General features: G+C 42.9%; 1 protein-coding gene across 3 annotated transcripts; it reads left to right on the top strand.

Annotated features, from left to right (window-relative positions):
* The first annotated feature begins 10436 nt into the window (after positions 1-10436).
* Positions 10437-21525, top strand: ELK4 (ETS transcription factor ELK4). Of its 3 annotated transcripts, none has more exons than XM_081491098.1 (5): positions 10437-10800; positions 16898-17113; positions 18185-19060; positions 19758-19874; positions 21267-21525. In XM_081491098.1, the coding sequence occupies exons 2-5, from the start codon at positions 16907-16909 to the stop codon at positions 21363-21365; spliced, it is 1299 nt and encodes a 432-aa protein (XP_081347224.1). In that variant the 5' UTR covers positions 10437-10800; positions 16898-16906; the 3' UTR covers positions 21366-21525. The 3 variants fall into 3 exon arrangements, with proteins under 3 accessions (XP_081347224.1, XP_081347226.1, XP_081347225.1); XM_081491099.1 differs by having other exon boundaries at positions 10584-11307; XM_081491100.1 differs by lacking the exon at positions 19758-19874.
* Positions 21526-21531: the final 6 nt, after the last annotated feature.

The following is a 21531-nucleotide window of genomic DNA, read 5'->3' on the forward strand; positions in this document are numbered from 1 at the left end:
CCTGCCTATACACCATGCTCACCAGTTAGCAGGATGGTCATGATTCGGCCTTTCATGTTAATTCCTCTACAGGACACATCTCAGTGTTCTAATCATTTGCTTGTCCCTCTATTACCCTTGACTGAGGTTCCTTATGGCCCTCTTTCTTAGCACAGGACCTGGTACTTAGCAGGAACTCATGAAATTTTTGTTAAGTGATATACAGTCAGCAAAAACAAGACCGGGAGCTGACTGTGGCTCAGATCATGAACGTCTTATTGCCAAATTCAGACTTAAATTGAAGAAAGTAGGGAAAACCACTAGGCCATTCAGGTATGACCTAAATCAAATCCCTTATGATTACACAGTGGAAGTGACAAATAGATTTAAGGGACTAGATCTGATAGACAGAGTGCCTGATGAACTATGGATGGAGGTTCGTGACATTGTACAGGAGACAGGGATCAAGACCATCCCCATGGAAAAGAAATGCAAAAAAGCAAAATGGCTGCCTGAGGAGGCCTTACAAATAGCTGTGAAAAGACGGGAAGCGAAAAGCAAAGGAGAAAAGGAAAGATATACCCATTGGAATGCAGAGTTGCAAAGAATAGCAAGGAGAGATAAAAAAGCCTTCCTCAGCAATCAATGCAAAGAAATAGAGGAAAACAATAGAATGGGAAAGACTAGAGATCTCTTCAAGAAAATTAGAGATACCAAGGGAACATTTCATGCAAAGATGGGCTCAATAAAGGACAGAAATGGTAGGGACCTAACAGAACCAGAAGATATTAAGAAGAGGTGGCAAGAATACACAGAAGAATTGTACAAAAAAGTTCTTCATGACCCAGACAATCACGATGGTGTGATCACTCACCTAGAGCCAGACATCCTGGAATGTGAAGTCAAGTGGGCATTTAAACCTTACTCTTCACAGGCCTCTTGGGCCAGAGTTTGGACTTTATTCTGGAAGCAGCAGAAAAAATCAATCACAGGACACTAAAATGGATGAGTAACATAATCAAATGTGGGTTTTAGCAATTTTCCTTATGGTAATGTGGAGGATGGGCTGAAATGCCTGGATACTGGGAGGGAAAGTAGAAGGCTACTGCAGTAGTCCTAGCAAGAGATGGTAAGAGCCTTTGGGATATGAATGAGGAGGGAACAGATGTGAGCTATTCTACAGATGAGGTACAACAGACAATTGTGACCAGTTGCAGAGGGTAAGGAAGAAGGAATCATTAGAGATGACTGAAATGTCTGTGGGATGCTTTCAACTGAAGTTGGGAAGGAGGATTTGGGGAAGGTGTGGCAGGGTTTATATTCTGAGATGGAGGGAGGGTCATGAGGACATCCAGGTGAAAATACTCTGTAAGAAATTGGAAACATGGATCCAGAGTTCAGGGCAGAAGTAGAGATCAGAGATAAAGGTTAGAGGTCATTAGCACTGGGGTGGTGAACAAAGCCATAGAGAGAATGAGGTCTCTTGTGGGTAGTGTGTTGAGCCCAAAGACAGAACTCTGAGGCAAGGATAGAACCCATTCTTCAGAGCTGGTGGAACAGAAGCCCCCAAAGAGAGAAAAACTGGCCAGAGAGATAGAAGGAGAATCATGGAAGCCGAGAGAGAGAACTGTGTTTCAGGGAAGGTGCCAGGAAGGGACATCTAAGTTTGCTTTGGAGGTCAGGGTATGTTTGCCTAAGGGGGTAACGTCTGAATTAGTCTTAAGGACAGAGAACAGGACGCGGACTGGAAGGGGAGGTTGGATCTGGCAGTTAGGATGACTGTAACCCTCACTAGGGCAGAGTCAGTGGTGGGGCCAGTAAACATTCAGTAGGTTAAAGATTGAGTGCAAGGTGAGAAAGTGTAGGTGGCAAATACAAACATTATTTTTTGAAGCTCAGTACTAAAGGGCTTCTGTGATAACTCAGTTGGTAAAGAATCCGCCTGCACTGCAGGAGACCCCGGTTCTATTCCTGGGTTGGGAAGATATCCTGGAGAAGGGAAAGGCTACCCACTCCAGTATTCTGGCCTAGAGAATTCCATGGACTCTACAATCCATGGGGTCGCAAAGAGTGGGACACGACTGAGTGATTTTCACTAAAGGGAAGGAAAGAGAGGAAAAGGTAGGCTGAGAGTTGGGGTTTCCTAAGGATGGGTGACTTGTACCCCAGCACACTTCTCTGCATCATGCATATTTGTGCTGTTCTTCTTGATGACCTAGTCATTTTGTGAGCATTTATTGAGTAACTCGGAGAAGGCAATGGCACCCCACTCCAGTACTCTTGCCTGGAAAATCCCATGGACGGAGGAGCCTGGTAGGCTGCAGTCCATGGGGTCGCTAAGAGTCAGACACGACTGAGCGACTTCACTTTCACTTTTCCCTTTCATGCACTGGAGAAGGAAATGGCAACCCACTCCAGTATTCTTGCCTGGAGAATCCCGGGGACGGCGGAGCCTGGTGGGCTGCCGTCTATGGGGTCGCACAGAGTCGGACACGACTGAAGCGACCTAGCAGCAGCAGCATTGAGTAACTCCCGGGATAGGGACCATTCTGGGTGCTGGACTGCAACAGGGAACAAGACCTCTCAAGGACCTCGTCCAAAGGTTAAAGAGACAAATAAGAAATTTCAGGGGCTTCCCTGATGGCTCAGTGGTAAAGAATCCACCCGCCAATACAGGAGACACGGGTTCGATCCCTGATCTGTGAAGATCGCACATCCCATGGAGCAACCAAGCCCATGTGACACAACTACTGAGCCTGTGCTCTAGAGCCTGGGACCTGAAATTACTGAGCCCACGTGCTGCAACTACTGAGCCTGTGCACCCTAGAGCCTGTGCTCCGAAGCGAGAGAAGCCATTGCAATGGGAAGCCTGAGCACCACAACTAGAGAGTAGCCCCTGCTTACCACAACCAGAGGAAAAAAGCCCATGCAGCCACAGGAATCCAGCACAGCCAAAAATAAATAAAATTCTTTTAAGCAAAAAAGAAATTTCAGGTCAGTGCCACAGACAGGGTTAGTACTGGATATGATGGGAGATAGTGGCGGTCACAGACCCAGCCTGGAAGCTTGGGAGGACTCCCTGGAGCAGGTGACATCTGAGCTCAGGCCTAAAAAGGAAGGTAGCCAGGTGGGGCAGGGCAGGGGAAAAGGCATGCCGAGCAGAATGTCTTTCCTGCACATCCCCTCCCCACCTTTCTCTAAACCCTAGACACACTGGATGCCCATGGAGAACACGAGGAATCTCCTGTCCATGGTACCCTCACCTCCCAGAACTTGTTTCTGCCCCCATTTAGCATGCCTTCCTATGTCATAGTGATTTTTGCCCCCTCATCTATTAGAAACCTCTAAAGAGAGGAGACTTGTTTTAGCCATCTGTCTGTCTCCTAACACATCTAGAGCAGTTTTCAGTACATGGCTAATGCTTAAAAAATTTTTTTATATGACATCATCTCAGGGCCAAGGACCACTGTCATGGCTAATGCATTTTCAAAGGGGCCGTGGGCAGGGTTAGTAAATAGGTATAAAGGGAAAAGAAACATAGACCGGAAGAAAAATAAGGCTGTGAGAAAAGGCTGGGGTGGGAGGTGGGGAGGAAGCAAAGAAGCGAGCGAAGAGAAAGTGTACATAGAGTGGCTGCTGCTGCTGCTGCTAAATCGCTTCAGTCGTGTCTGACTCTGTGTGACCCCACAGACGGCAGCCTACCGGGCTCCTCCGTCCCTGGGATTCTCCAGGCAAGAACACTGGAGTGGGTTGCCATTTCTTTCTCCAATACATTTAAGTGAAAAGTGAAAGTGAAGTCACTCAGTCGTGTCTGACTCTTCGCGAGCCCATGGACTGAAGCCTACCAGGCTCTTCCATCCATGGGATTTTCTAGGCAAGAGTACTGGAATGGGATGCCATTGAGTGGGGAAGGACACAATTCCAAAGAAAATTTAACCAGAACACCCCACTCCACGAAACCTTGTCTTTGGCTTCTTTTCTGCCACGGGCAGGGCCCCTTGTTCTCCTTCTTCTTCAGGGTTTTCCTGTTGGAATCTGATTTCCAGGCATATTTGATCGGTTATATGCATCACAACTGCACTTTTTCAGGAATGAGGAGAAGCTGAGAGAGAGAGAGGTGAGGAGTTATTTTCCCACTTCACAGGGTTGAGCCCAAACAGAATTCAAATTTCCTTCCCTTGAGAGATGGAAGCTGCTGGCTGTGTCACACTTCTGAATTGGGTACACAAGTCACAAGCTAAGTTCTCTAGCACAGCAAAACTAGTTTTGTTTTGCAGCTGGATAAATAAAGTAAGGAAGAAAAAAGCAGGCATTACACATTTTTGATTAGCACCAAGTCTTTGAAACTCCACCTCTTTCAGGAAATGTTCCTTAATGTGGTGGGAGGTGGTAATTTCTCTCCCTCTCCCAATCCTGCCTCACCACAAGAAACCCTGTTTAGAGCTGCACTTACCCCTTCATTTGTCAGGCTGACTTTGCTTTGCCCATTATCTCTGGATCCTTCACTGAATTCTCTGTCTATGCCAATAGGGTCAAAAGAAAAAAATGTGGAAGAATTCTAAAAACTACCAAGGAAGTTGTACATGGTGACAGTCTCTGAGGGTGTCAGTATCACTGGTCCAAGACTGGAAGTTCCTAGAAAAAAGAACAAAGCCTCTTTGAGTTTCTCCTACAGTAAACAGGTGAGTATTATGCTAAATAATAGTATTAGTGGTTTCTGAATTAATCGTAATTGAAAAAGAAAAATTTTCCAGCCAGTTATCATAATATATGCAAGAGAGGAAACAAAATTTCTAGTTTAAAATTCAGAGCAATATGATCCTGCAAGGAGTTGGACAAGCCACCCAGAATCTTGTACGTTATACATGAGGAAGATTTCATGAGCTTTTGTCAATTGAGCTATATCTTTTCTAAAGAGCAGTTAGGAATCAAGTCCCCTCCTCTTCTCTAGAACACACTTCATATCAATTTTCATAAGCCCAGGAAAAAGTACATTTATCAAAGACCAATAAAATTACTTTAGATTAAAAATATAGTGGAGGAAGAAAGAAGTAGCCTGGGTATAGATTCTAAAGATGAAAACTATATGAAGTTATTCCCAAGGTGTATTTATGACGAGTCATTAAATATATTAGATAGTCGTTATGCCCCAGGCATGTAACTGCAGTAACTCGTGTCTCATCATGTTCTCTCAGAAAAACAATGTTCTGTGTGAAGTTTACAGCTTGGGCTGAAAGATGTTGCCATGAGCTTTCCTCATAGTCTAGAAGCCACAAGTACCTTGTCCAAGGAGCTTTTCATGGATTTCTCTCTGGACCTTGAATATTCTTTGATTATAAGTCTTATTATTGGAGAGGCAACATCTTTGTCAAGAATAATAGTCTTGGTGAAAAGACATTTTTAACTATCATTTCACTTATTGTCTTTGGTGAATTTTAGGTCCTTGATAGGTAGTGGGCTTAGCAAATGCTGCCAGATTCGATAGACAGCTAGTGTGCATTTTATTTTCAAAGATAACTTTTCCTCTAAGATTTCAGTCTTCACAAATATAGTAACTATAGGATCATTTAATAGGAGTTCAGGCATTGTTTGATCAGCCATCTTTTTCTTTTCACTCTATGCACCACACACTAGAAGTGAAAGGTATGACTTTATTTTCAAAAATGTTGAAAGTGAGGCCCAGAAAAGATAATGGTGTTATTTCCTTAGGATTTCCTTAAGAGGATTTCCTCAGGAGGATCAAGCTTTGGCTAGAAGCCAGAGACCCCTGATTTTTCTTCTTTCCTATCAGACATGGTGTGATTTGCCTCAGATCCGTCCCTACCTGGGGTTGTTGGTGCTCCTTTTGCTTGAAGGTTATCTCTTCTTTACTCTGTGTGCTGTAAGACATTGCCTGGAAGACGCGCAGGTCAACTGGCTGTCTCCATGTTTGCTCAGTGAGTCAGGGTCTATGAAACATCTCTTTAGGAAAAAGGGATACATTCATCCCTCATGATATGTGGAGGGCTGGTTCCAGGAACCCTGAGGATATCAAAATCTGAGGATGCCCAAGTCCCACATATAAAGTATCTGAATTTAAAGTACATCCTCCCGTATACTTTAAATTATCTCTAGATTACTTATGATACTAATACAATGTAAATGCCATGTAAATAGTTGTGTGCAGCAAATTAAAGTGTTGCTTTCTGGAATCTTCTGGAATTTTTTTCCCAGAAGGTTAGTTGAATTCATGAATGTGGAACCCCTGGACACAGAGGGCTGCCTGAGCTAACTTAGGGTAATGATGAGGTAGTGAAATAGAAGAGAGGGATCGGGAAGTTGCCTTAAGAAGAAATGATCATAACTTAGTGTTTCTTAGAAATGTAACTACATTAGGGGAACTAGAGAGGCAGGTCTGCGATAATTGTAAAAGTTAAAACACACACTCTAGGACATGTCAGGCAGAAACATGTGTTTAAACACTGTATAAAATCTGCAAATTATATGTGAGATAGCCCTGAGTAGTTAAGAATGAGAATCCATCTATCTGGTGGGAAAATGACAAACAAGGTAAGAAAAAAGCACAGTCTTTTTGGTTGACCAACATAACCACCATGGAGTTTTCAAAAACAGAACCATCTGTTGTGTAAGGAATCATGGAGAGAGATTATGTATTTATAGAATCCTGCATGGGAAAAACAGCCATATTAAAAAACTTTTTTTAAAAATTCATTGCTCTGAAATCCATTTTTCTTCTAGTTTCTCTGCTGTTGGCATATACTGTGTTGAAACAAACAAACAAAATATCCAGTCAATTTAAAAGCAGACAGACTTGCTATGACTAATTTTTTTTTTTAGTAAATTTATTTATCTTAGTTGGGGGCTAATTACTTTACAATATTGTAGTGGTTTTTGCCATACATTGACATGAATCAGCCATGGGTTTACATGTGTTCCCCATCCTGAACCCCCCTCCCACCTCCCTCCCCATCCCATCCCTCTGGGTCATCCCATTGCCCCAGCCCTGAGCATTTGTCTCATGCATTGAACCTGGAATGGTGTTCTGTTTCACATATGATAATATACATGTTTCAATGCTATTCTCTCAGAACGTCCCACCCTCACCTTCTCCCTCATAGTCCATAAGACTGTTCTATGCATCTGTCTCTTATTCTGTCTCGCATATACGGTTATCGTTACCATCTTTCAAATTCCATATATATGCATTAGTATACTGTATTGGTGTTTTTCTTTCTGGCTTACTTCACTCTGTATGCTATGACTAATTTAAGAACTCCCAAAGTAGGCTCTTTTCCAAAAATACACAGCAATTGACAATACTGGCAGTTCAGTCTACAGGGTTATGATACAACTGAGACCCTGAGGCTGAATGTGAAGTTTACTGCTAGTTTGGGCAGAGCAGAGTAGTCTGTAAAGGAGCTTCTACAGCCCTTAACTGTTCTTGGTATGGGGCTTTAAAATGAAATCTTCCCATAAACTAATGTTTTCAATGGGTATACCTTAAATAGCCTACCTTAATAATTCTTATTTTTCCCTCTTGGTTTCTAAAATGGAAGTTGTTGTAAGGAGAAATCTTGTAGGGCCCAGGAGCCCTAGTGCTTTTCAGGTGTTGCATGAGCCTTTTAAAACACATTTCTTAGTGGCCTCCTTAGCACAGTAGGCAGTATGTCAGTCTCACAAAACATACATTTCTTTTAATTTTTTATTGAAGTTTAGTTGGAGTATAGTGTAGTGTTAATTACTGCTGTGTAGCAAAGTGACTCAGTACACATACATTTACATTCTTTTTCATAGTCCCAAACTCCCACCCCTAACCTTCTCCCACCTCCTCCCACCCCTTGGCAACCACCATTCTATTCTCTAAGTCCCTGATTTTGCTTCTGTTTCATAGATAGGTTCACTTGTAAAATACATTTCTTTACCAACTGCACTATCAGGGAAGCCCTGTAGAACACATTTCTTTATGAAAATATGTGGTAAAATTATTTTTTAAAGCCTAACATCTTTAGGTGATGTTGCTTTTCCATGAATACCTTTGTGCGTTATAATCACTCTGTATTATGGTGGAGGAGGTTGGAAATCAAATTAAGTGATGATTCTCTTCCAAAAGGCTTCAAAGGGATAGTAGGATCACATTTCTTTTTTCCTTCCTTCCTTTTAAATCCACTTTATAATTTTTCTAGGAACTTTTTCTTCAACTAAGTTTTCATATATATCTTCATAAAATTATTCATAGTATTCTCTGATAGCTTTTTAAAATTAATTTTTATTGGAGTATACTTGATATACAATGTTAGTTTGTGCTGTACAGCAAAGTGGATCAGTTACACACATATCCACTCTTTTTTAGGGTTTCCCTGATAGCTCAGTTGGTGAAGGATCCACCCACAGTGCAGGAGACCCTGGTTTGATCCCGTGGGTTGGGAAGATCCCCTGGAGAAAGGAAAGGCTACCCACTCCAGTATTCTGGTCTGGAGAATTCCATGGACTGTATAGTCCATGGGGTCACAAAGAGTCAGACACGACTCAGTGACTTTCACTTCACCGGTTGTTTAACCTTCTCCCGTGTAGGTCACGGAGAAGGCAATGGCACCCCACTCCAGTACTCTGGCCTGGAAACTCCCATGGACGGAGGAGCCTGGTAGGCTGCAGTCCATGGGGTCACGACTTCACTTTCACTTTTCACTTTCATGCATTGGAGAAGGAAATGGCAACCCACTCCAGTGTTCTTGCCTGGAGAATCCCAGGGACGGGGGAGCCTGGTGGGCTGCCGTCTCTGGGGTCGCACAGAGTCGGACACGACTGAAGTGACTTAGCACCACCAGCAGCAGTGAAATGTGATCCTCTCAGGGAACTCTATTTAATACTCTGGACTGACCTCCATGCTGCTGCTGCTGCTAAGTCGCTTCAGTCGTGTCCGACTCTGTGCGACCCCAGAGACGGCAGCCCACCAGGCTCCCCCGTCCCTGGGATTCTCCAGGCAAGAACACTGGAGTGGGTTGCCATTTCCTTCTCCAATGCATGAAAGTGAAAAGTGAAAGTGAAGTCGTGACCCCATGGACTGCAGCCTACCAGGCTCCTCCGTCCATGGGAGTTTCCAGGCCAGAGTACTGGAGTGGGGTGCCATTGCCTTCTCCGTCACATTTCACTGAGTTCGATTAATTCTACCATGAGGAATTCCCTGGCAGTCCAGTAGTTAGGACTCCTGCTTTCACTGCCGTGACTAGTGTTCAATCCCTGGTTGGGAAGCCTAGATCCTGCAAGCTTCTCTGTGCTGCCACAGAGAAATCAACTGTGGAGATGACGAGGCAAAAATAAATGACATCAGGACTTCCTGGTGGTCCAGGAGCTGAAACTCTGTACTCCCAATGCAGGGGGCCAGGATGCATCCTGGTCAGGGAACTAGATCCCACAGGTTGCAACTAAAGATTCTGTGTGCTAAGACCTGGCACAGCCCAGTAAATGCATTTTTTAAAAACGGCATCATCATTTATTCACATTTTATCTTCTCAGCAGTGCTGCGCACGATCTTCATTTTATATGAGGGGACTTAAGTTCAGAGAGGTGAAGGGACTCAAAGCTAGTAACTGGACACGGGGTTGGCCTGTTGTTGCTTTCCTGTTAAATGGGATACACAGTATATTTCTTGGCGGTTTTGTTCAGCAGTCTCTATATACCTTCTGCCTCTATACTGTTTAAGTAGTTTCTTGTACCAAGTGTGACCTGGTTCCTTAAGAATTGTATTCAATGAGCACCTATGGGCTAGACATTCCGCGAGGTGATTATACTTGGGTTCTCTCCATTTTACATATGATGAAATTGTTTGGGGAGGTAAAGAAATTTCTTAAAGATTGGCGAGCTCCTGAGAGGCAGAGCCACAGCTGGATTCCAGGTCTCTGACTCCAACGCCAGAACGAGCTTTCCCCACTTGACCAGTGCTTCCCTTTGTCAGCCCCGGGGCTAGAGAGCCACAAGGCTGACTGAATGTGTATCAACTGTTGACAGCGCCCTGGGGCCTGGCACCTCCATGAGACAGCTGCGGCGGTTCCGACCTCTCCGTCCACCCTGCCAAGAAGGCAGGACGGGCGGCCTGGAGAGAGAAAGCCCTCACACTCAAGCTTCGCGAGGACACACGCAGCCTCCTGGAAGCCACTCGGTGAGCGCCACCCCTTCCCTCGGGCGGGGCAGACACCGAGGCCCTCCGAAGTCCTGAACCAAGCGGTAGCTCTGGCGTGCGGGCTCGGACCGCGCACCTCAGGGAGCAGAAACCGCTAACGGTCCGGCGGAGACAGCAACGCGGGGAAGCGCAGGGGGCGGCTTCCCTCACGCCCGCACCCCTCACCCGGCAACCCCACGGACGCGGTCGGCGGCGACCAGCAGCGCCCCTCCGCGGTCGACCCCGCCGTTCCCGCCCCCGGAAGTGACGCGAGGCCGCTCCGGCGTCCGGGAGGGGCCCCGACGCAGCCGGGGGGGCTCGAGAGAGGCGGCGGCCGCGGAGCGACTGGCAGGCTCAGCCGCGGCGAGGAACGCCCAGAGCGCGCGCGCCCGGCGGGTAGCGGCCCTGACGACCCGCGCCGCCGCCGCGTGCGGGGGCGGGGGAGGGCGGGGCGCGACGAGCCGCGGCGGGGGCGGCGGCGGCGGCGGCGGCGGGAGATGAGGGCGGCTGCGGGCACCCGGCGGGCTCGGCTCGGCCGCCGGCGCCTTCTCCGGCTCCGCCGCGAGGGTCGCAGCGGCTGCTGCGCCGTCCTCGAGTTCCCGGCGTGAGGAGAGAAGCGTCTTGTTGGAGGCGGAGACCCGGAGGGAGCCCCGCGCGCGGCCTCGGTGAGCGACCGCGTCCGGGTCCCGCGGCCGCCGCCCCCGCCGGCGGGGCGCCGGGGCGGGGGGCTGGCTGCACTTCCGGAAGCGGGCACGGGGCCGCGGCGCGCTCCCGGGGGGCCCGGCCCGGCCCGCCGGCTCTGTCAGCCTGGACCGCAGGCGGGCCGGTGGGCGCGGGACAGACCCGCCTGGCTCCCTTCGCCCCTTATTTGGTCCCGCGAGGCCCCTGGGGCCAAAGGTGGCAGTGTTGTTTTTTTTTTATTCTTTTCTTTTATCGCCGGGGTGGCGGAGGGGAGGGCCCGAGGGGAGCGTCTCCGGCTTTCTGTGGTGACAGGAAGTTGGAAAGTGAAAGCGCAGCGAGTCGGTGCTCACTCGGGCCCGGACTTTGATCTCCCCCGGGGCACGCGGTCTTCCGCGTTTCTTCCTCTCCCCACGCTCATAACCCATCCGGCGTCGACTTTCAGTTCTTTTTCTACTTCTCTTCAGCCAACCCTCTCCCCTCGTTACTTTCCGGTTAGTACTCAGCTGCCGCGAGGCTTCTTTCCTGGGAAGACGAGTTGGAAATATCTCTTGGGGGCTGAATGTTAACTGACCTGGGCAGGCAATAAGGGACCTTGTTGACCGAGGTAGTCAGGAGATAGACAGTTGGCTTCCCCGCGCCCCCAGGCTGTTGGTATTTGAAGTCTAGGGCATTAAAGAAAAAGACTTTGTAGTTTCATCCCTCATCAGAACGGTTCACCCATCTCTTTGGTTGGTGAATAAGATCCTTCTTCCTCTCCTTTTGCCGTCTTCCACTCACCGTCCCACTGCGTGGAAAACTTGGTGCTTCAGTATTTAAGACTGTCAGTGGTATTTTCTTTAAAATGTATTGTGATTCAGTTTTCCCCCTCAGTAATTCTTCCCTCTTTGATTTTATTTAAACGTTAAAACTGCCTGAGTGGAATCCATTTAGGGAAATGTTGTTTTAAACTTTTATTGTAATAGTACACTTCTAGTATTCTGTTGGTATAGAATACTGTATAGTTAGATACACTAGGTTACTTTTTGACAGCTATAAAGATTTAAACTCAAAACTTGCCTTAATACATTTTATAATTTGTTTATGTTTTACTTAAGCAGCACTCTGAATTTGGAGACATTTATTTTTTGGGTCTTAGCTACTGTTTCTGAAAAATAGTTGGGCCATGGGTCACCAGAGCAACTGGGCTGTGTGTATGATAAACATGTTTAGGGTGGAAAAGGTTTCATTTAGTAGAGACTTCCTTTCTCTAATGAGTTACTTCCAATATGCTCCTTCTTTAATTTTAGCACAGGGATTAATCTACTGCCTTTTAAGTGTTAGTCAGTCAGTCGCTCAGTCCTGTCAGACTCTTTGCGACCCCATGGACTGTAGCCCACCAGGCTCCTCTGCCCATGGAATTCTCCAGGCAAGAACACTGGAGTGGGTTGCCATTTCCTTCTCCATTTTAAGTGTTAGAATCAATTATGTTTTCCATATTTAACCCCTCAAAAATCAGATTTCTTCATTTGGATCAGTTAAGTATTTCTCTCCCTCATTATACTACTTCTAAAAAATTCTTTAAAACTAATTTTTGGGAAAAACTGTATTTGTGGAAACATTGAGGTTTTCATGAAAAGGTTTTCAAGAAAAAGGATTTGGGTTTCTTTTGATAGGTAATAAGAATAAAAGTGTTAAATATTTTTGTCTGTTTATTTCACCTTTGTAATTTTAAATAACTTCTGATTTTTTTTACTTTAATTCTCTTTTATGGGTGAAGAAATCATTGAATTTCATACCAATGGCACACTTTTAGGAACTCAAATGAAGAGGTTTAGCTTATGGCTGAACCACCTTTTCAGTCAAAGAATAAACATATCAAAGTTGAATGAGGAAAATATTCCTTTAAAGTACCTGCTGAGGATGTCCATTTTACGTCTTCGTTAGTTTTTCCCAATAGAAAAAAATTTTTTTCCAGTAATTCAGCCCAAAACTACAGTGCCCATTTTCTTTCACAATAATTTTCTATCCTAGACGCACTGTAAAGTACTACAGAAGCTTCCACGTCTTCCACACGGTTAGGTTCTGCCGTGCAGTATCCAGCAGTTCCACCAGGATTTGGCTCAGTCCACAGCTGAGTTCAGTTAAGTCGCTCAGTCATGTCCCACTCTTTGCTACCCCATGGACTGCAGCACACCAGACTTCCCTGTCCATCACCAACTCCCGGAACTTACTCAAGCTCAGTCCACACTCTCCCCTAATAACCGAAGGGAGAGGTGGAAATTAAACCTGCACCACCTTGGGAACACTTCCCATTTGCTCAGAATGACTCGTGTGCTTGTTGTGGAAATACTTACGGTTATTTCTGTCTTTTTGTATGTATTGCTTTGCCATTATAAACCTGTAGGGCTCTAGGATGTGGTTTGGGGAATTTTTCAAAAAATAAATGAAATTATAGGCACCAAATTTGTAATAGTCTTGATATTCCAGTTCTCTACTTGTCTGTCCTCCTTTCCCTTGTCTTCCCCTCCTTCTAGCTTCAACATCATCACCATCATCGTCTCTCTCACACATATTCACACTGCTGTAAGCATTCTTGACATGAAGATGGTGTCTGGAAATGTAAAGACTGAGTTCTTTGGTTAAGCTGAAAGTTACTAGGGAATAGTTGTAACAGATTTAGACTAACAAATAATTGTTTAATTGGGGAACATACATAGTTTAAAAGTAACTTACCATGTCGGTCATCATTAGAAGAAAAGCCTCTCTGGTAAATTAAGAGAAATGAGGGGACCACGCCCCCCAACTCTACTTGATGGGGTATAGTATAAAACCACTGTTTTAACCCAGCTTGAGTGAGTCTCTGGAAAGCTGTTTTGTCGTGAACATGGTTATTTAGCATTAAAGTAGCACTTCATATTTGTACATTATTGTCAGTATCTAACAATGTAATACTTCTATACAATCCAAAGTAATGTATATAGGAAAGTGGATTCTGGATATAGGAAAGTGGTTTCCCTCGGGGACAGAGTACATGACTGTGATGAAAGAGACTTGGATTCATGGCCTCAGTTTCTCCATTAACTCTGTAACTTTGGGAGGCATCTCCCTTTTCTATTCTTAGTTATTTTCTCATCTCTACTTTTGGACGACGGTATCTCTGTATAACCAGCTTCAAATTTATAACAGAATAATAGGAGAACATTTTGAATGTCTCAGAAAAATTACTGAGATATTTTCCAATATAGTTCCTCATCTCTGGCCTTTTTGGAAGCAGACATAGTTGACTTAAGGATCCCATCCTTTGTGAGTTGTACATTGTTAGAGTTAGGTTTCTCAGGCCTAACTTTTGTGTTGTTTGGAGTGTTTGTTTTTAACATTTTTATTGAGATATATTTCACATACAGTAAAATTCACCTGAAGTGTACAGTTCAGTGGTTTTAGTATATTCCCAGAGTTGTATGGCCACTACCACAATCTAAATTTAGAATGTTTTCATCACCCCATTAACAGTCACTCCCCTTTTCTTCTCCACACCTATCCCCCATTCCCAGCCCTAAGCAACCACCAGTGTACTTTTTTTGCCTATTCAGATTAATGGCTGGCTTCTCTCACTTAGCCTAATGTTTTCAAGGTTCGTCCATTGAACTAGCCCATATCAGTACTTCATTCCTTTTTCTGGCTGATATTCCACTCTGTGGTTATATGGGGGCTTCCCTCATGGCTCAGTTGGTAAAGAATCCACCTGCAATGCAGAAGACCCTGGTTCAATTCCTGGGTCGGGAAGATCTGCTGGAGAAGGGACAGGCTACCCAATCCCGTATTCTTGAGCTTCCCTTGTGGCTCAGCTGGTAAAGAATCCGCCTGCAATGTGGGAGACCTGGGCTCGATCCCTGGGTTGGGAAGATCCCCTGGAGAAGGGAAAGGCTACATTTTGCTTGTCTGCTCATCAGTTGATGGACATCTGGGTAGTTTATACTTTTTTGGATATTATGAATACCACTCTGAACGTTCCTGCTTGTAAATGTCTGTGTGGACATATATTTTCGTTTCTCTTGGACATATACCTAGGAGTGTAATTACTGGGTCATATGCTAACTCTCTTTGGGGAACTGCTGCAACTGTTTTCCAAAGTGGCTGTACCAGTTTACATTCCCATTGGCAATGTATGAGGGTTTCACTTTTCTCCACATTTTAGCCAGTACTTATCATCTGTCTCTCTCTTTTTTTTTTTTTGGCTGTGCTGGTCTTCCTTGCTGTGCTCGAGCTCTCTCTAGCTGTGGTGTGTGGGCTTCTCGTTGTGGTGGCTTCTCTTGTTGTGGGGCATGGGCTCAGTAGTTGTGGCGCACAGCTAGTTACTCTGAGGCATGTGGAATCTTCGGGGATCGAACACACGTCCCCTGCATTGGCAGGCAGATTCCTAACCACCAGGGAGATCCATCACCTGCCTTTTCAATTATAGCCATCCTAGTAGGTGTGAAGCAGTATCTTGTGTGGTTTTGATCTTTATTCCCCTAATAACTAGTGACATTGAGCATCTTCTCATGTGCTTATTGGCTACCTGTATTACTTTTTGGAGAAATGTCTTTTCAAATCCTTTGCTTATTTTTAATTTTTTTAAATTGTAAGAACTCTTTATATTTTTTTGATGAAGGAGCCTTATTATTTGAAAATGCTTTCTTCCATTCCAAGGATTGTCTTCTCATTTGATGGTATTGTTTGCAGCACAAAAGTTTTAATTTTTGCTGTCGTCCAATATGTCTGTTTTTATAGTATTTTAACAGAATTGATTTGATTTAGTTTCTGTTCTGATCCAGTGAGATCTAATTCATAGACTGAAAAAAGGAAGGTTTTGTGTATGTGTGTGTATGTGTAAAGTTCCCTTATAGACATTTTAGGATGTGCTTATGTGTATTTTCCACCCTAAGATTTCTTTCTTATAAACAAAATGTTTTAAAGTTTTCGTGAGGAAAATACCTTTGAGAGAACATTTCCCTGCTGCTTCATTGCCTAAACCAGTGGTTATTAACTGAGATGATACTGTCCCCCAGAATGTTTGACAATGCGTGTAGATACTTCGATTGCCAAATTGGGCAGGAGGTGTTAGTGGCATCTGGTGGGTAGAGGCTAGGGATATTGTTAAACTACAATGCCAAGACAGCCTCCAAGAACAAAAGAATTATCTGGCCCAAAATATCAGTAGTGCTGAATTTAAGAAACATTTGCCTAAACAGAAAGATCTTAAAACTTGAGATATTGAAAGATTTTTCAATTCCAATCTTGATAATCAAATAAAAGGAGGATCTGTGCAGGTGGACTTCCTGTGGACAGAATGGTGGCAGAACTTGTAAATTAGGGAACATTTTGCTGAGTTTTCATTGCTGCCAACTTATATGAAAATTACATTTATGATAACGGAAGCTATTCCCCCTATCTCTGGGCCACCCTGAGATGCACAGAACATCCTGGCATATAAATCAACTGGGCTAGTATAGATAGATGCTGAAATGGTGGTCACCTCAGAGAATATGACAATGAGTTGTTTTTTTTTTTTTAATATTTGTTTATTTATTTAGCTGCACCAGGTTTTAGTTGTGACATGCAAATTCTTAGTTGGGGCATGTGTGACCTAGTTCTCTGACCACAGATCCAGCCCAGCCCCCCTGCATTGGGAGTACAGAGTCTTAGCCCCTGGACCCCCAGGAAGTCCCGACAGTGAGTTTTTAGGTAAAATTTAATAACAGTGATACTGCACTGGTTGGCATTCATCAATCTGCTCCTGTAATTTATGAAACTAGCATTATCATAGCAAGACTTTTCTTAAACACTGTGGCATGCTTAAGAGTTTGGGTCTGTATTCAGATTGCCTGGGTTTAAATTTCAGCTCCACCATTTACTTGTGTGACCTTAGACAGGTTACTTAACTCTGTAATGAATCAGTTTTTTTCACATATAAAATGAGGCTGCAGAAGTATCTGCCTTACAGGATTCTTGTGGGGATGAAATGAACAATTAATAGTCTAATACATTTAAAGTGCTTAAAACAGTGGGTGACATATATAGTATCGGCACTTAATTGTATATCTCATCTGATGCCTCTTTCAGCTCATTGCTATGGACAGTGCTATCACCCTGTGGCAGTTCCTTCTTCAGCTCCTAAAGGAGCCTCAGAACGATCACATGATCTGCTGGACCTCTAATAATGGGGAGTTCAAGCTTTTGCAGGCAGAAGAGGTGGCTCGTCTCTGGGGCATTCGAAAGAACAAGCCTAATATGAATTATGACAAACTCAGCCGAGCCCTCAGATACTACTATGTGAAGGTAATGCACATCCACCTCAAAACAAGAATTGTTCCTTCTCTTCTGTTGAGGTTAGACATACTAATGTCGTGGTTTGTTTATTTATGAAAATAACTTTTTAATTGAGGTGTAATTAACATATAATTATATTGCTTTTGAGTGTACAGCATAACAATGCAATATTTGTATGCATTGTGAAATGATCACTGTTCTGGTTAACTCAATTTATTTTACAGCTTTAGCAGCTTGGACTTAGAATAAAAGATGTAAATGTTCTAAGTGTATTTCTGCAAATTCATATTCAGTACCGGACTCCCATGCACATATTTTATTCCTTAATTGCAGTTGTCTTTAAAGAAAAAATGATTATAGAGTTGGAATAAGGAAAAGGAAATTTGAGATTCTTGATAAATACTCTTGTTTATATCATAATTTACTTTAAAAATTATCTCATATTGTTTTTTAGATGTACTTAATTTTTACTGTTTAGTTTAAACCCAGAACAGAAATTAATACCTTAAAGAATAACTGTTAATACCTAGATTTGATTGCTTAGTTAAAATTTTTTTGTTTAATTTCTAATTATTTTGAATACATTCTTGGGCATGGAAGTAAAATGCTCAAATGAAGAGAATTAGAGTGAGAAGCTGGGATCTTAATTTCTTTCACCTTTGAGTGTTGATATTATCAGCTTTCCTGTGTGGAGAGATGAGGTAAGAAACAGCTCGAGTTTCTGAAGGAAGTAGGAACCTTAGAAGTAATGTTCTAAATTCCTTTTGCTTCCTGAGGATGTGAGTGTTTTGTACCTTTGGAGTTAAGCAATTAAAATCTTTCAGCTTTTATGCAACATATTAGTTCAGTTGTTAATAAGACATTTAAATGTTTTTAACTTGTACTCCATAATGGTCGGAACTGTGTTTGGTATGGCTGGATAAATTTAGATGATTTTGAAGTTTTCAAGTAAACTACCTATCAGATAGAGAACCCTATTCAGTCAGCTTTCTCATCATCTTTGGGAGTGTGGGGTAAAGTTTTAACAAATGCTTAAGAAAAGTTTAAGAAAGTCTGAGTGCTTATTTTATTTATCTACAGAATATCATTAAAAAAGTGAATGGTCAGAAGTTTGTGTACAAGTTTGTCTCGTACCCAGAGATTTTGAACATGGACCCAATGACAGTGGGCAGGGTTGAGGGGGAATGTGAAGCTTTAAGCATCAGTGAACTCAGCAGCAGCAGTTCCAAAGATGTGGAGAATGGCGGGAAAGAGAAGCCACCACAGCCTGGTGCCAAGACCTCTAGCCGCAATGACTACATACACTCCGGCTTATATTCTTCTTTTACTCTCAACTCTTTGAACTCCTCCAGTAGGAAGCTTTTCAAATCTATAAAGGTTGAGAATCCAGCTGAGAAATCGGCAGAGAAAAAGTCTCCTCAGGAGCCAACTCCATCTGTTATCAAATTTGTAACAACACCTTCTAAAAAGCCACCAGTTGAACCTCCTGCTGCCTCCATTTCAGCTGGCCCGGGTATTTCTCCATCTTCAGAAGAAACTAGCCAAGCATTGGAGACTTTGGCTTCCCCAAGACTGCCTTCCCTGGAAGCACCAACGTCTGCATCAGGAGTGACTGCCCCTTTTACCACCGCACCTCCTGTTCCGTCCGTGTCCCCTCTGCAGGAGCCTCCTAGAACTCCTTCGCCACCGCTGAGTTCCAACCCAGACATGGACACGGACATGGAATCAGTGGCTTCTCAGCCAATGCAGCTTCCAGAGAACTTGTCCTTGGAGCCTAAAGACCAGGATTCAGCTTCGCTAGAAAAGGACAAAACAAATAATTCATCGAGGTCCAAGAAACCCAAAGGGCTAGAGCTGGCACCAACCCTTGTGATCACAGGCAGTGACCCAAGCCCCCTGGGAATATTAAGCCCGTCTCTCCCTACAGCTTCTCTTACGCCAGCGCTGTTTTCACAGGTAACATTCGCTTTCTTTTTAGTGCCACCATTTATTTTGTTTTTTCTCACCTTTTAAAACAAGTCCAGACTTTATAACCTCAGTTCTTATTCTGCTACATAGGTTTGCTTTAGAGAGGTTATATGTGACCCTGTGAAAGTAACCTAATTTTTCCACTTTCTCCTAAAGAAAATAAGTATATTTTCTCTCTCTCTGTCTTTGGTGGAGGCGGGGGCTGTTCTTATAAAACAACAGTGATAGTCTCACGTTAGAAAATAATAGATCCTCAGGACCTTAATAAACATGGTGGGAAGTTGAATAACAAGTTTGTACAGTTAGCTAACATTAGCTATTTCTTAACTTTTTCATCTCACAGAACATTTAAACAGGTTACTCCCAGACCTACTCATCATTAAGGGGAAAGTATGTTTGTGACTCAGTTACCCATTATTTTTCCATACTTGAATTCAGATTGGTTTTGTTTTTCTATTTGACAAAGATTGTATGAAAAACAGTTTAGAAAATACTTTGACCTTTTTCTTTTCTGGGTTGTAAAAGTAATTTCTGACTGTTTCCTCAGGATAAGATTTCAGACGTGGAGATATTTGGAATGGAGAATAGGACAATATTTGGGTTCAGGGCTAATTGTGTATTATTACAAGGATAAAACATAATCCTGATAAGCCATTTAGTTATATTTTTGGCTTGTATATTGCAGACACCCATCTTACTGACTCCAAGCCCCTTGCTCTCCAGTATCCACTTTTGGAGTACTCTCAGCCCTGTTGCTCCCCTGAGTCCAGCCAGACTACAAGGTGCTAACACACTTTTTCAGGTAAATTACATAGAAGCTTGTCTTTTGTAACTGGGGTGTGGTAAATGAACAGAGAGGCAAAAAGGCAGTATCCATTCTAAAGTTAATTGTAAAACTTCTATTTAATAAGTGTTCCTTAGATTTAGTTTTGAATTTCTAAGTGTTAATTTTCTGGCCTGCAAACAACTCAGATAAATATTCACAGCGGAGTTTCCTTTTCATTGTTTACTATTCCATACATTTGAATTAGACTAAGAATTGTTCAATACTGTAGTAGATTTTGAGCTCATCCAGTTTTTAAAATCATTTTAAATGCTGGAAATCCTCTCTTCTAAAAAAAATGGGTGTGTGTGTGTGTTTATGTATGTATATTTGGGGGCATTCTCTGACATAGATTTCCCCTTTTAACTGAGGATTTTTTTAAAAATAGAGAAAACGCTTGAGAATAGTATTACCAAATACTCCCCCATTTTCCCGTCACTCAGAATTAATATTCATCAGCATTTTAAATATACATGTATATATTTTAAAAATGAGTATTGCATTACCTCTTAACGAAGATCTTATTAGGAAAGATCTCATAGCTGTAAACCATGATTTTGCCTAAACTATCTAGACTTTATAACTTGTCAGCTTTCTTATATTGATTCATTCACTTATTCCAGGGTGACTCCCTGGGAGATTTTTTTAGATTTTGTAATTTAAATTTTCATTTGTTCTTTTCAAAATGGAATGGTAAGGGGCGGGGAAAGAAAAAAATTTTTTTAAATCTTTCTACTAATGAAGTTATTTTTGCAAAAACTTCCTAATTGCTGAATAGAAAGAGTATAGAAAATTTTCCATATTTCCTTTTACATTTTTGTTTGCCTCTCACAAAGAGGTAATTGATTTATATAGAGAAAACCATAGTGCTCACGTAGCTTCAGCCTGGAATCTCCATACAGATTTGGTCTCAGAATACATGATGGGGAGTGCTTTTCTGGGATGAGCACCCTACAACTGTTTGCAGCAGTTATGAGATGGGCATCTCCTCCTGGACCTCCTTTTGACAGTCTGTGATTTGCTATATAATTGAATTATAGTCTACAGAGTGCATGCTGTCATTTACTGAACTTTCTATAACCTTCATTTGAAGTCAAGTGTGAACCTGTGTACTTTAGCATCTAGGGAAAAGTATAGATTTGTTCTTTACATTCCATCAAGGTAGGCTGGAGAGTGTTAATATGTAAGACAAACATATTTTTTTTTTAAGTTATTGTGAGATCATATTGTTCCATGATAAACAATTAGTGCCTTTGTCCTGTGAGCCACTGCAGGTGCTGTTGTATTCTGCCTTAGGGAATATACCAGGGACAGAAAGTGAAGTTTAGGATTGCATAATAGGATGATAATGTGTTTTATTTTCTTTCTCAGTTTCCTTCTGTGCTGAACAGTCATGGGCCGTTCACTCTGCCTGGCCTGGATGGACCTTCTACCCCTGGCCCATTTTCCCCAGATCTACAGAAAACATAACCTATGCACTTGTGGAACGAGAGAATCAAGGATAAAGAAAAAGACAGACATTCAACATGATTACATTTAAAGTGAGGAATTGATGCTTCACAATGCTGATAATAGACTGTTATGATTTCTGCTGTTCCCCATTAAAATGCTTTTTAGGATTCCCTTTGAATAGGAC

Source organism: Giraffa tippelskirchi, chromosome 5 (assembly GCF_054371585.1).
Source record: "Giraffa tippelskirchi isolate mGirTip1 chromosome 5, T2T-mGirTip1v1.2.pri, whole genome shotgun sequence".
Classification (NCBI taxonomy): domain Eukaryota; kingdom Metazoa; phylum Chordata; class Mammalia; order Artiodactyla; family Giraffidae; genus Giraffa; species Giraffa tippelskirchi.

What these genes read in the sequence shown, in the direction of transcription:
- ELK4 (XM_081491098.1), top strand. Translation starts at nt 16,907, where the DNA reads ATGGACAGTGCTATCACCCTGTGGCAGTTCCTTCTTCAGCTCCTAAAG. An exon ending in TCAGATACTACTATGTGAAG is followed by an intron (nt 17,114 to 18,184) that starts GTAATGCACATC and finishes ATTTATCTACAG; the next exon opens with AATATCATTAAAAAAGTGAA. An exon ending in GTGCTAACACACTTTTTCAG is followed by an intron (nt 19,875 to 21,266) that starts GTAAATTACATA and finishes TTTCTTTCTCAG; the next exon opens with TTTCCTTCTGTGCTGAACAG.